Source organism: Saccopteryx leptura, chromosome 4 (genome assembly GCF_036850995.1).
Source record: "Saccopteryx leptura isolate mSacLep1 chromosome 4, mSacLep1_pri_phased_curated, whole genome shotgun sequence".
NCBI classification, from domain to species: Eukaryota; Metazoa; Chordata; class Mammalia; order Chiroptera; family Emballonuridae; genus Saccopteryx; species Saccopteryx leptura.
In genome coordinates this window covers 212,125,630-212,137,673 of record NC_089506.1, presented here as the reverse complement: position 1 = coordinate 212,137,673, position 12,044 = coordinate 212,125,630, and the positions used below count along the sequence as shown (strand labels likewise).

The 12,044-nt window shown below is 46.6% G+C and overlaps 2 protein-coding genes across 4 annotated transcripts in view; one reads left to right on the top strand and one right to left on the bottom strand.

The window, feature by feature from the left end:
* The window catches only part of TRAP1 (TNF receptor associated protein 1), a 197,228-nt gene that overhangs the window by 39,337 nt on the left and 145,847 nt on the right, over positions 1 to 12,044 (bottom strand). The window lies entirely within an intron of this gene.
* CLUAP1 (clusterin associated protein 1) overlaps positions 1 to 12,044 on the top strand; it is a 41,428-nt gene that overhangs the window by 19,309 nt on the left and 10,075 nt on the right. For all 3 annotated transcript variants that reach the window (XM_066382704.1, XM_066382703.1, XM_066382705.1), the window contains 3 exons: positions 506 to 639; positions 4,349 to 4,490; positions 10,949 to 11,021. In XM_066382704.1, the coding sequence (XP_066238801.1) occupies positions 506 to 639; positions 4,349 to 4,490; positions 10,949 to 11,021 (349 nt within the window). The remainder of the gene's footprint in view (positions 1 to 505; positions 640 to 4,348; positions 4,491 to 10,948; positions 11,022 to 12,044) is intronic.

The window sequence follows — 12,044 nt, the reverse complement described above, 5'->3', positions numbered from 1 at the left end:
TATTATCATAATCATAACCTGCACATCTTTTTCCATTTGAACAACCGCAAACCTACTTTTGCCCATCCTTGTATATTCTAAAAGCCAGATATTTGTAACTATGGGAGTAGCCTGAGCAAGATATAAATAAAAGCAGACTAACAATTCAGAGTGATGTGTAACCAGACTAAACAAGTGAGCTGGACAGAAGATCTTGGGCCCCTCACTGCTCCGCTTGGGACACTGTTCTTTCCATCTTTATTTTCTGGACAGAAACACCTCTTCTCATGGAGGGAAAAAGGGTAATAATTTTGTCTGGGCCTATGTGATATTCCCCCGGGAAAATAATTAGTTCAACGAGCAATGACTTGTGGGAGGGTTTACTCAGTTCTCTCTGCTTACTTTTGTTTCTGTGAAGCATGATGTTGTTGTGCATAATGATATAGTTGAGAAATCCCACTCTTCCAAGAGTCAGGTCAGAGGTCCTTATTAGCATCTTGTCTCATCCGTTTTCAATTAAACCTAGATGCAGGTTCAGAAGACTAAAGACCTGCTCGGTAATGTGGCCTCTGATGAAGCTAATTTAGAAGCCAAAATCGAGAAGAGGAAATTAGAACTGGAAAGAAACCGGAAGCGACTCCAGACTCTGCAGAGTGTCAGGTAGATACAAACACCTAGTGAATGCGTGGAAAAGCTGTCTTTGGAAGTTCAGACAGAGTCAGTGATACGAACCCTTCAGGCCATGGAAGGAGCCTTGCGACAGACTGCCTCTACTTCAGAATGTCTGGGTGTTGCCTGTTCAGATAAGCGCAGTGCTAAACTCATTCTCTTTACTGCTTTCAGTATGTCTGGAAAACTGCTTAATTCTTGAACTTCTGTTTAGCTTTTATAGCTTCTTGGATTCAGGGCAAAGTAAGTACATCCAGATGGTGAAAGTTATACAAGATTTGGTCTCCTAAGATCTGTGCTTTGCCATAAATTAGGTGGAAACAGAAACCTACTTCCATTTCTTGGTTTAAGTAGATCATGGACTTTTACTTCCTCACCTGTAATTTCTCCTCCTTCTGGCTTTCCCTCACAGAAAGTGTGTTTTCCAGGGCTTGTAGATAGACGAGACAGTGGTGTGAAACACCTTCTAGGTCACAGGAGCCTTTCGAGCATGTTCCTCAGCTTTTCTTAGAAGATCTCTCTCTTACTCCTTCCCCCCCATCCCCCTGTTTTGTACCCTCCTTCCCTTGCTGTTTTATTTTATTGTTCTTTCTCCCATGTCACTGCTCTTTCTCCCTTTTCAATCTCTGTTTGTTTTTCTCTCTTTACTCCTTCCTCTGTCCAGCAGCTGTATCTGCTCTGAATGTGTCTTGCTCTTTTGAGATACTGGTGACTGGCACAGTCTGTCTACTGTTCCAAGATCTGTGGGGAGGCAGCACCTGGGGACAACATCAGTTACCCAGGGAACATCAAAGGTTTCCTCCCGGCCAAGGGACCATGCCACTTCTGCCTCTAGAATCAGGGCCACCAGATAGGTTTGTCTCATTAAAATGTTCTGCTTTGCACTGGTCGGGTAGCTCAGTTGGTTGGAGCATTACCCTGATATGCCAAGGGCACGGGTTTGATCTCTGGTCAGGGCACATGAGTGCATAAATAGTGGAACAACAAATCAGTGTTTCTCTTTCTCTCAAATCAATTAAAAAACAACAAAGTTCAGCCTTTCAAGGCTCTCTGCCCCGGGAGCATGCCCTAGCCTTTATGCCCCGCCCTTTCCTTCTTCCCCCAGACATGTTACCTTTACCTTTTCTCTTTTGAGGTCCCAGGGCCCTTCTTTTGCCTCTATTACTTGTTTCCTGAGCACATTTCTTCTACAGCTCACTTCTTTGTTTTTTGGGGATTTAAAAAAATTTTTATTTATTGATTTCAGTGAAAGAGGAAGGAAAGAGAGACACACACAGGAACATCAATGTGTTCTTACATGCCCTGACCAGGAATCGAACCGGCAACCTCTACGCTTAGGGACTATGCTCTAAGAGCCAACTGAGCTATCCAGCCAGGGCTATAGTTCACTTATTCTACCCCTGTGCCTTTCTTTCTGTGAGAGGAGGGGAGGCAGAGAGACAGACTCCCTGCATGCGCCCAGACTGGGATCCACCCAGGAAGCCCACTAGGGAGCAATGCTCTGCCCATCTGATGCTCACTCCATTGCCTAGCAACCAACCTCTTCTTAGTGCCTGAGGCAGAGGCCATGGAGTCATCCTCATCGCCTGGGACCAACTTGCTCCAGTAAAGCCATGGCTGCAGGAGGGGAAGAGAGAGAGAGGAAGAGAAAGGGGAGGGGTAGAGAAGCAGATAGGCACTTCTCCTGTGTGCCCTGACCAGGAATTGAACCTGAGACATCCACACACTGGGCTGATGCTGTACCACTGAGCCAACTGGCCAGGGCCTTTTTTTTTTAATTAAAAAAATATTATTGCTCATTTAAGAGTACATAGGTTTCAGGTAAACATTTCATTTAACTGTTGATTGTGTTGAATGCCCATCTCTGTGACTTTCTAAATAAACTTTCTCTTATAAGTGTGAAAAAAAAGTTATGCTTTTCAAGTGTAAATTCATTTTTGTTACACCTCAGATCCTTTTAATAGAAAAGTTGCTGTGTTTTGCTTTAGTACAAACGATTATAAAATTGTTTTTAGTGTATCTGTTTGTATTTTTAAAAGAATAGAGTTTTCCCTTTAATAAGAAAAAGTAATTCAGCAAACCAGTTGAAGTAGCTTTTTGTTACAGTTTTGGTGTTAAATTTTGTTTAAAAACTTAGCTTTAATTTATAGCAACTTACTTTTCCTTTTTAGGAGACTGGTTAAATTTTGAAACATCAAGGCAGCAGAGTAATATGCCCAACTAAGATAATGCTGATTTGTTGATTTTGAGAGATGTGTGTGGTATGCTGATTTGTAAACTCTTTATTGAAATCAGTGGCATGTTGAGTGAGAAAAAAGACTGCAGAGCTTTATTTATGGCAACAATTTTCAACCTTTTTCATCTCATGGCACAGATAAGCTAATTAATAAGATTCTGCAGCACACACACACACAATTATATTTTTTGCTGATCTGACAAAAAAATAGGTATGATTTTTATTTATTCACACTGGACATCTATTATATTAGGTGCTGTCTTTTTTTATTTTAGAATCTAAGGGAATAGAGGTCAGGGCTCCTGACTAAATAGGTATTTCATGTGTTTTTGTTTGTTTGTTTTTTGTTTTGTTTTGTTTTACAGAGACAGAGAGTCAGAGAGAGGGACAGATAGGGACAGATAGACAGGAATGGAGAGATGAGAAGCATCAATCATCAGTTTTTCGTTGCAACACCTTAGTTGTTCATTGATTGCTTTCTCATATGTGCCTTGACCGTGGGGCTACAGCAGACCAAGTGACCCCTTGCTCGAGCCAGCGACCTTGGGTTCAAGCTGGTGAGCTTTGCTCAAACCAGATGAGCCCGCACTCAAGCTGGCGACCTCGGGGTCTTAAACCTGGGTCCTCCACATCCCAGTCCGACGCTCTATCCACTGCGCCACTGCCTGGTCAGGCAGGTATTGCATGTTTTAAAAATTCTTGCAGCACACCAGTTAAAGAATGCTAATTTAAGGTAATATATTTAATGTTTGCTTAAAAATACATTCCTGCCTGACTGGTGGTGGCATAGTGGATAGAGGATTGACCTGGGACACTGAAGTCCTGGGTTTGAAACCCCAAGGCACCAGCTTGAGTGCAGGCTCATCCAACTTGAGTGCAGGCTCACCAGCTTGAACACAGGGTTGCTGGCTTGAGCGTGGGATCATAGAGATGACCCCATGGTTGCTGTCTTGAAGCCCATGGTCGCTGGCTTGAGCAAGGGGTAACTGGCTCAGCTGGAGTCCCATCATCCCTCCCTCCCCTCCCTGGTTAAGGCATGTAAGAAAAGCAATCAGTAAACATCTAATGTGACATAATTATGAGTTGATGCATCTCATCTCACTCCCTCTCTCTAAAAAAATAAAAAAAGAAAAAATGCATTTCTATATGTATCTATGTATAAAAAAGTCTGAAAGGATGTACGTCAAATATGGGATTATGAGTAATTTTTACTTTATTCTTTGTACTTTGAGCACTACTTCAAGTTTTTATTAAAATTATGTCTTTTTGACTAAAAAAAAGTATGTTCACTTCGGGGGGAGAAAAGAGAAGGAGGGAAATTAGCTTCCCACAGTTAGAGAGCAGTGAAGCCCCTTCTCCGGTTAATTCACGGCTTTTCAGAGAGAACCATGGTGGAATATAAATCCTGTATCCCAGTTTCAAGCTACTCTATCTTTCACTTTTGATTCTATTTGATCGTGCTAGGCCAGCCTTTATGGATGAATATGAGAAGATAGAGGAAGAATTACGAAAGCAGTATGACATTTATGTGGAGAAATTTCGAAATCTGGCTTACCTGGAACAACAGCTCGAGGATCATCATAGGCTGGAGCAAGAGAGGTTTGAGGTAAGTGCTTAATTATTTTTTTCCCCCAGTATTTTTCTTTTATTATTATTTTTTTAATTTATTCATTTTTTAGAGAGGAGAGAGAGGGGAAGAGAGAGAGACAGAGAGGGAGAGAGAGGAGAGAGAGAAGGGGGAGGAGCTGGAAGCACCAACTCCCATATGTGCCTTGACCAGGCAAGCCCAGGGTTTCGAACCGGTGACCTCAGCATTTCCAGGTCGACGCTTTATCCACTGCGCCACCACAGGTCAGGCCTCCCCTGTATTTTTCTTTTTTTTCTTTTTTTTTTTTTTTTTTCTGAAGCTGGAAACGGGAGAGACAGTCAGACAGACTCCCGCATGCGCCTGACCGGGATCCACCCGGCACGCCCACCAGGGGCAACGCTCTGCCCACCAGGGGGCGATGCTCTGGCCCTCCGGGGCATCGCTCTGTGAGACCAGAGCCACTCTAGCGCCTGGGGCAGAGGCCAAGGAGCCATCCCCAGCGCCCGGGCCATCTTTGCTCCAATGGAGCCTTGGCTGCGGGAGGGGAAGAGAGAGACAGAGAGGAAGGAGGGGAGGGGGGTGGAGAAGCAAATGGGCGCTTCTCCTGTGTGCCCTGGCCGGGAATCGAACCCGGGTCCCCCGCATGCCAGGCCGACGCTCTACCGCTGAGCCAACCGGCCAGGGCCCCCTGTATTTTTCTGAAGTGAGAAGTGGGGAGGCAGAGAGACAGACTCCTGTATGCACCCAACCAGGATCCACCCAGCAATCCCGCTAGGGGGTGATGCTCTGCCCATCCAAGGCATTGCTCCATTGCAACTGGAGCCATTCTAGTGCCTGAGGCAGAGGCCATGGAGCCATCCTCAGTACCCAGGCCAACTTTGCTCCAATGGAGCCTTGGCTGTGAGAGGGGAAGAGGGATATAGAGAGAAAGGAGAGGGGTTCGAAAGGTGGAGAAGCAGATGGGCACTTCTCCTGTGTGCCCTGACCAGGAATTGAACCTGGGACATCCACATGCCAGGCTGACGCTCTCCCACTGAGCCCACTGGCCAGGGCTAGTAAGTGCTTAATGGTTTTGCACAGACCATGCCTTCTGGTGTGTTATTTTGTACTTGTTGACAATCAGTTTGTAAAAAATATCAGTGAATGGCCTGACCAGGCAGTGGCGCAGTGGATGGAGCGTCGGACTGGGATGCAGAGGACCCAGGTTCAAGACCCCGAGGTGGCCAGCTTGAGCGCAAGCTCATCTGGCTTGAGCAAAAAAAAGAGCTCACCAGCTTGGACCCAAGGTCGCTGGCTCAAGCAAGGGGTTACTCGGTCTGCTGAAGGCCTGCAGTCAAGGCACATATGAGAAAGCAATCAATGAACAACTAAGGTGTTGCAACAAAATAACTGATGATTGATGCTTCTCATCTTTCTCCATTCCTGTCTGTCTGTCCCTATCCCTCTCTCTGACTCTCTCTCTGTCCCTGTAAAATATAAATAAATAAATAAATAAATAAATAAATAAATAAAATTTATAAAAAAAATATCAGTGAATGTTTGATACTAGTTTATCAGCCAAATCTTTTTTAAAAATTTTTTATTGAATTTATTGGGGTGACATTGGTTAATAAAATTGTATAGGTGTCAGGTGAAACTATTCTTTGATATTAGTTTATAATCAGGGTTTGGTTAGTTAGGACTATAGACAGGCCTAACATGTGACCTGTGCGGTCACACAAGACTTTGAACTTGCAAGATCCTGTGCTTACTGTAATGTTCTGCTGTTGCCATCTTGAAATCCTTAATAATGTTTTCTTTAATTTTAGAGGAGAGGAAGAAAGAGAGAGAAGGAAAAATATTGACTTGTTGTTCCACTTATTTATGCATTCACGGGTTGATTCTTTTATGTACTCTGACCAGGGGTTGAACTTGCAACCTTGGTGCATCTGTATGATGCTCTAACCAACTGCTACCCAGCCAGCACAATCCTTAATTTTTATTTTTATTTTTGTATTTTTCTGAAGCTGGAAATGGGGAGAGACAGTCAGACAGACTCCCACATGCGCCCGACCGGGATCCACCCGGCACGCCCACCAGGGGCGAAGCTCTGCCCACCAGGGGGCGATGCTCTGCCCCTCCAGGGCATCGCTCTGCTGCAACCAGAGCCACTCTAGCGCCTGGGGCAGAGGCCAAGGAGCCATCCCCAGCGCCCGGGCCATCTTTGCTCCAATGGAGCCTTGGCTGCAGGAGGGGAAGAGAGAGACAGAGAGGAAGGAGGGGGGGGGGGTTGGAGAAGCAAATGGGCGCTTCTCCTATGTGCCCTGGCTGGGAATCGAACCCGGGTCCCCCGCATGCCAGGCCGACGCTCTACCGCTGAGCCAACCGGCCAGGGCCTCCTTAATAATTTTTAAGTGCATTTAAAGAATTATTTATTGCTTTTTAAAAAAGAGAGAAATGGCCTGACCAGGTGGTGGCGCAGTGGATAGAGCGTCGGACTGGGATGCGGAAGACCCAGGTTCGAGACCCTGAGGTTGCCAGCTTGAGCGAGGGCTCATCTGGTTTGAGCAAAAGCTCACCAGCTTGAGCCCAAGGTTGCTGGCTTCAGCAAGGGGTTGCTCGGTCTGCTGAAGGCCCGCAGTCAAGGCACGTATGAGAAAGCATCAATGAACAATTAAGGTGTTGCAATGCACAATGAAAAACTAATGATTGATGCTTCTCATCTCTCCATTCCTGTCTGTCCCTGTCTATCCCTCTCTCTGACTCTCTGTCTCTGTAAAAAAAAAAAAAAAAAAAAGAGAGAGAGAAAGGGAGAAAGAAAGACAGGAACATTAATCTGTTCCTGTATGTGCCCTGAACTGGCAAACTCTGCTTCAGGACAAAGTTCTAACCCAGTGGTTCTCAACCTTTCTAATGCCGTGACCCCGCAATACAGTTCCTCATGTTGCAGTGACCCCAAACCAAAAAATAATTTTGGTGGCTACTTCATAACTGTAATTTTGCTGCAGTTATGATTCGGAATGTAAATACTGATATGCATTATGTATTTTCCGATGGCTTTAGGCGACCCCGCTGGGGTCGCGACCCACAGGTTGAGAACCTCTGCTCTAACCAACCAAGCTATCCAGTCAGGGAAAGTGCATTTTATTTTCTTTATTTATTTATTTTTTTTTTCTTTTCATTTTTCTGAAGCTGGAAACAGGGAGAGACAGTCAGACAGACTCCCGCATGCGCCCGACCGGGATCCACCCGGCACGCCCACCAGGGGCGACGCTCTGCCCACCAGGGGGCGATGCTCTGCCCATCCTGGGTGTCGCCATGTTGCGACCAGAGCCACTCTAGCGCCTGAGGCAGAGGCCACAGAGCCATCCCCAGCGCCCGGGCCATCTTTGCTCCAATGGAGCCTTGGCTGCGGGAGGGGAAGAGAGAGACAGAGAGGAAAGCGCGGCGGAGGGGTGGAGAAGCAAATGGGCGCTTCTCCTGTGTGCCCTGGCTGGGAATCGAACCTGGGTCCTCCGCACGCTAGGCCGACGCTCTACCGCTGAGCCAACCGGCCAGGGCCTATTTTCTTTATTTTTTAAGGGAGACTCCTACATGCACCCTGACCAGGATCCACACAGCAACCCCCATCTGGGCTGATGCTCGAATCAGCTGGCTACCCTTAGAACCTGAGTCCACTGCTTGGACCAGCCAGGCTCTCCTCAGCACCCAGGGCTGACGCCCGAACCAATAGAGCCAGTGGCTGCGAGAGGGGAGGAGGGAGAGAAGGGGGAGAGGGAGAGGAAGAGAGGCACACTTCTCCTGTGTGCCCTGACCAGGATTGAACCTGGGATGTCCACATGCCAGGCCGATGCTCTGTCCACTGAGCCAGCCAGCCAGGGCTGGGGCAAGTGCCTTTTATTTTGCACTGAGTCCCACAAATTATGTAACTGGTCTTGAGTCTAAAAGCATGCTTGGTCAGTTCACTTAAAGATTTTTAAGCCCTTAAATTGAATCACCCAAACTGGCTTATTGGAGAATGCTTTATAAAGAGGAATTGCATTTTATTGATTATTCTGGGAAATACGTGTGACCCAGAACCTGACCGGCTTATAGGTTCCTTTCATGCCAGTGTTTGAGGCCATTTAGGAGGGATAGTTCAAATACCAGTGTGACTTGATAAATACAGAATTCGGTGCAAAAGAAGTTGGACCAAATCGCACTCACTTTTTGAATTGCCCTTATCCCTTAAGGTATTTCTGTTTAACCCAAGAATAGTCATTTGGATCTATGTTCATGGTAAACTTGGTCTACAATCTCCCTTTCTTACACTGTCCCTGACAGCTTTTGGTATAAAGGTTATGCTAGCCTTCTTCCTTCTTACAAACCTGGGTATTTAAATTAGGTGAAGCTGTTTTCTCTCCAAGAGGGTTGGCTGTGAGTGACTACCACATTCATGTAGACACATTTATCTTGACAAGGCCCTGTTGCCAACACTCTGTGTCAGAGGCAAGCCCTGGAGGAACAGGATATAGGACAGGCACATTTTGAGGGCATTGGAGAGAGCCTAGAGTCCAGGACATTTTAAGCATTAGGTGCCTGGGAATGAACAATAAAGGGCCAGTGAGAATAAACTAGATACTTGATGCTGTTATGTGGGGCCACCCTGGGTTCAGACGCCATTCTGAAGAGCATGCCTCAGGCTGCCTGTTCTTCCTTCAACAAGCATTTCCCTCTTTATCTCCTGTGGCCACACCTGCTCTCTGTGCTGCTAATACCTGGTCCCTCCTAATGTGTCCGAAGCATAGTGCTTTCTTTTTAATGTTCCTGTCAACAACAAACATTTTTTAAAGGCTAATTTTGTCTTTCATCCTCTGTTTTGAGAATAATCAGGGCCACATTTTGTAACCTAACTGAAATATTAATTTAAAAAAAATGTGTTTTAGGAATTAAAACTAGTATTTCTTTCTTTTCCCATCTTTATCAGTCCAACCAGTTAGCGTTCTTCAGGGCTAGAGTTGTGCAGGGCAGAAAAACAATGGTTCGTGCTTTTCTCTTTTTTTTTTTCATGTATTTTTCTGAAGCTGGAAACGGGGAGAGACAGACAGACTCCCGCATGCACCCGACCGGGATCCACCCGGCACGCCCACCAGGGGCGAAGCTCTGCCCACCAGGGGGCAATGCTCTGCCCCTCCAGGGCGTTGCTCTGCCACGACCAGAGCCACTCTAGCGCCTGGGGCAGAGGCCAAGGAGCCATCCCCAGTGCCCGGGCTATCTTTGCTCCAATGGAGCCTCGGCTGCGGGAGGGGAAGAGAGAGACAGAGAGGAAGGAGGGGGGGGTGGAGAAGCAAATGGGCGCTTCTCCTATGTGCCCTGGCCGGGAATCGAACCCGGGTCCCCCGCACGCCAGGCCAACACTCTACCGCTGAGCCAACTGGCCAGGGCGCTTTATTCTTTTCAGAGCAAGAGGCTTGTAGTACTCGCAGTTGATTCATCGGTGTAGGCATACACGATGGGTATTTCATTGTGTCATTTAGTTTGTTCAGAGTCATTGAGGTGTATGGGGAGGAGCATGGGTTTGGGCCCATTCAGGCCCATCCTAGGTCAGTTGTGTCCCTTCTGGAAGCCTCCCTTTCCATAGGGTTGCTGGGTGATTATAGAGAAAGAGTGTCAATTTCCCAACTGTAGTAATATCTCAGGCAATGTTAGTATTTTTTTTTTTTTTTTGTATTTTTCTGAAGCTGGAAACAGGGAGAGACAGTCAGACAGACTCCTGTATGCGCTCGACCGGGATCCACCCGGCACGCCCACCAGGGACGATGCTCTGCCCCTCCGGGGCGTCGCTCTGTTGCGACCAGAGCCACTCTAGCGCCTGGGGCAGAGACCAAGGAGCCATCCCCAGCACCCGGGCCATCTTTGCTCCAATGGAGTCTCAGCTGCGGGAAGGGAAGAGAGAGATAGAGAGGAAGGAGAGGGGGAGGGGTGGAGAAGCAGACGGGCGCTTCTCCTGTGGGCCCTGGCGGGAAATCGAACCCAGGACTTCTGCACGCCAGACCGACGCTCTACTACTGAGCCAACCGGCCAGGGCGCAATGTTAGTATTCTTCACCCACCTTCTTTTAGTTTAGATTTTTTTCTGGTTCTATATCACAAACTTAGCAGTACTTACTCAAATGGTAAAGAATAATAAAGTGTCCAGAAAAGGGTCATGAACTCTCCCTCCTGGGAGCACACCCACACTTTTCTTCCCTCTCAGGCATGCATCTCCTAAACTCAACCAGGGGAGCAGTGGGCAGTGGCAGCTTGTCCTGGGCTCACCCCCTCAGCCTGTCTCCAGGGCCCCTTTTTGACTCTCCAGTGAGCCAGTGGCAGCCCCGCCTAGTCTCTCCCCGGTTGTTTCTTCTAGCCTAAGTCCTTCCTTATTTCACTGTCCCCAGCGATAATAAGTGTGCTCTCAAAAGACAAACCAGAAACAGAAAAGGGTCATCTCTTCCGTGTCTTATTTTTCCTGTACCATAGGAAGCTGAAAATACTCTCCATCTGATGCAGAACAAGCTGAAGGAAGAAGAAAAGCGACTGCTCAAGAGTGCGAGTAAGTCTGTATTTTCAAAGTAGATGTGTTTGTTCTGGAATAATATTTTTAGCATTGAAAAATTTATATGTAGCCCAGGCTGGATAGCTCTGTTGGTTAGAGCATTGTCCCAAAGCACAGAGGTTGCTGGTTCAATCCCAGTCAGGGCACATACAGGAACAGATCACTGTTCCTGTCTCCCTCTCCCCCCTCCCTCCCTCTCTCTCCCTCTCTTTCCCTCTCTCTTCCTCTCTCTTCCTCTCTTTTCCCCCTTCCTCTCTCTCTCTTTCCCCTCCCTCCCTCTCTCTCCCTTCTTCTCACACTAAAATCAATCAAAGTGTAATTTAAAATATTTATATGTATATTTTATTTTCAAAAGGCAGTTTTCTCACAACTTTTATATCAGGTACTATTTTAATTTTGTCAAAACTCAAGAGAGTGGTTTAAACTACATAGCATTTAAAGCACATTTGGTTTTCATACCAACTAAAATACTGTTCTCTATTTAAAAGATAGTTTGAATTATATGTAATACATAATTATGAAAGAAAACTTTGTCGTGGAGGTCTGTAAGTTCCTTTTAGGTCAGGTTGGTGGAAAACAAGCATCATAATACAGTGCCGGTGAGCAGGTCGCTTGCCTAAAGACAGGTCCCCCACCCCCACCCGTATGCAGCAGAGCGGTCACTACCTTTGTATAAGACCTAGATTCTGGGAAGGGATGTTCTCCATGACTGGTTAGCACACTGGTTAGTCTCCAATGTGTCAAGTCAGCCTCAGGAGCTATAGCAGCACACGCTCTTCCTGCTGAATTCATGGCTTTGTCTCATAGAGTTACTTCTCTTCCGGCTCTTCTTTCATGGTGACATCTTTTCCAGAGCTTCAGATGTGGTATTCCTGGGACATCAGGCATGCTCGCTCGCTCTCTGCCTTTTCCCTTTGTACCTTTCTCCTTTTGTACTTGCTCTGTGCCTCTCCTGAATCTCAGGAAACTCTGGAAGGAGAGTAGGGCCTGCTGGGAAATCCTCCTAGGGTAAGTTAGGAA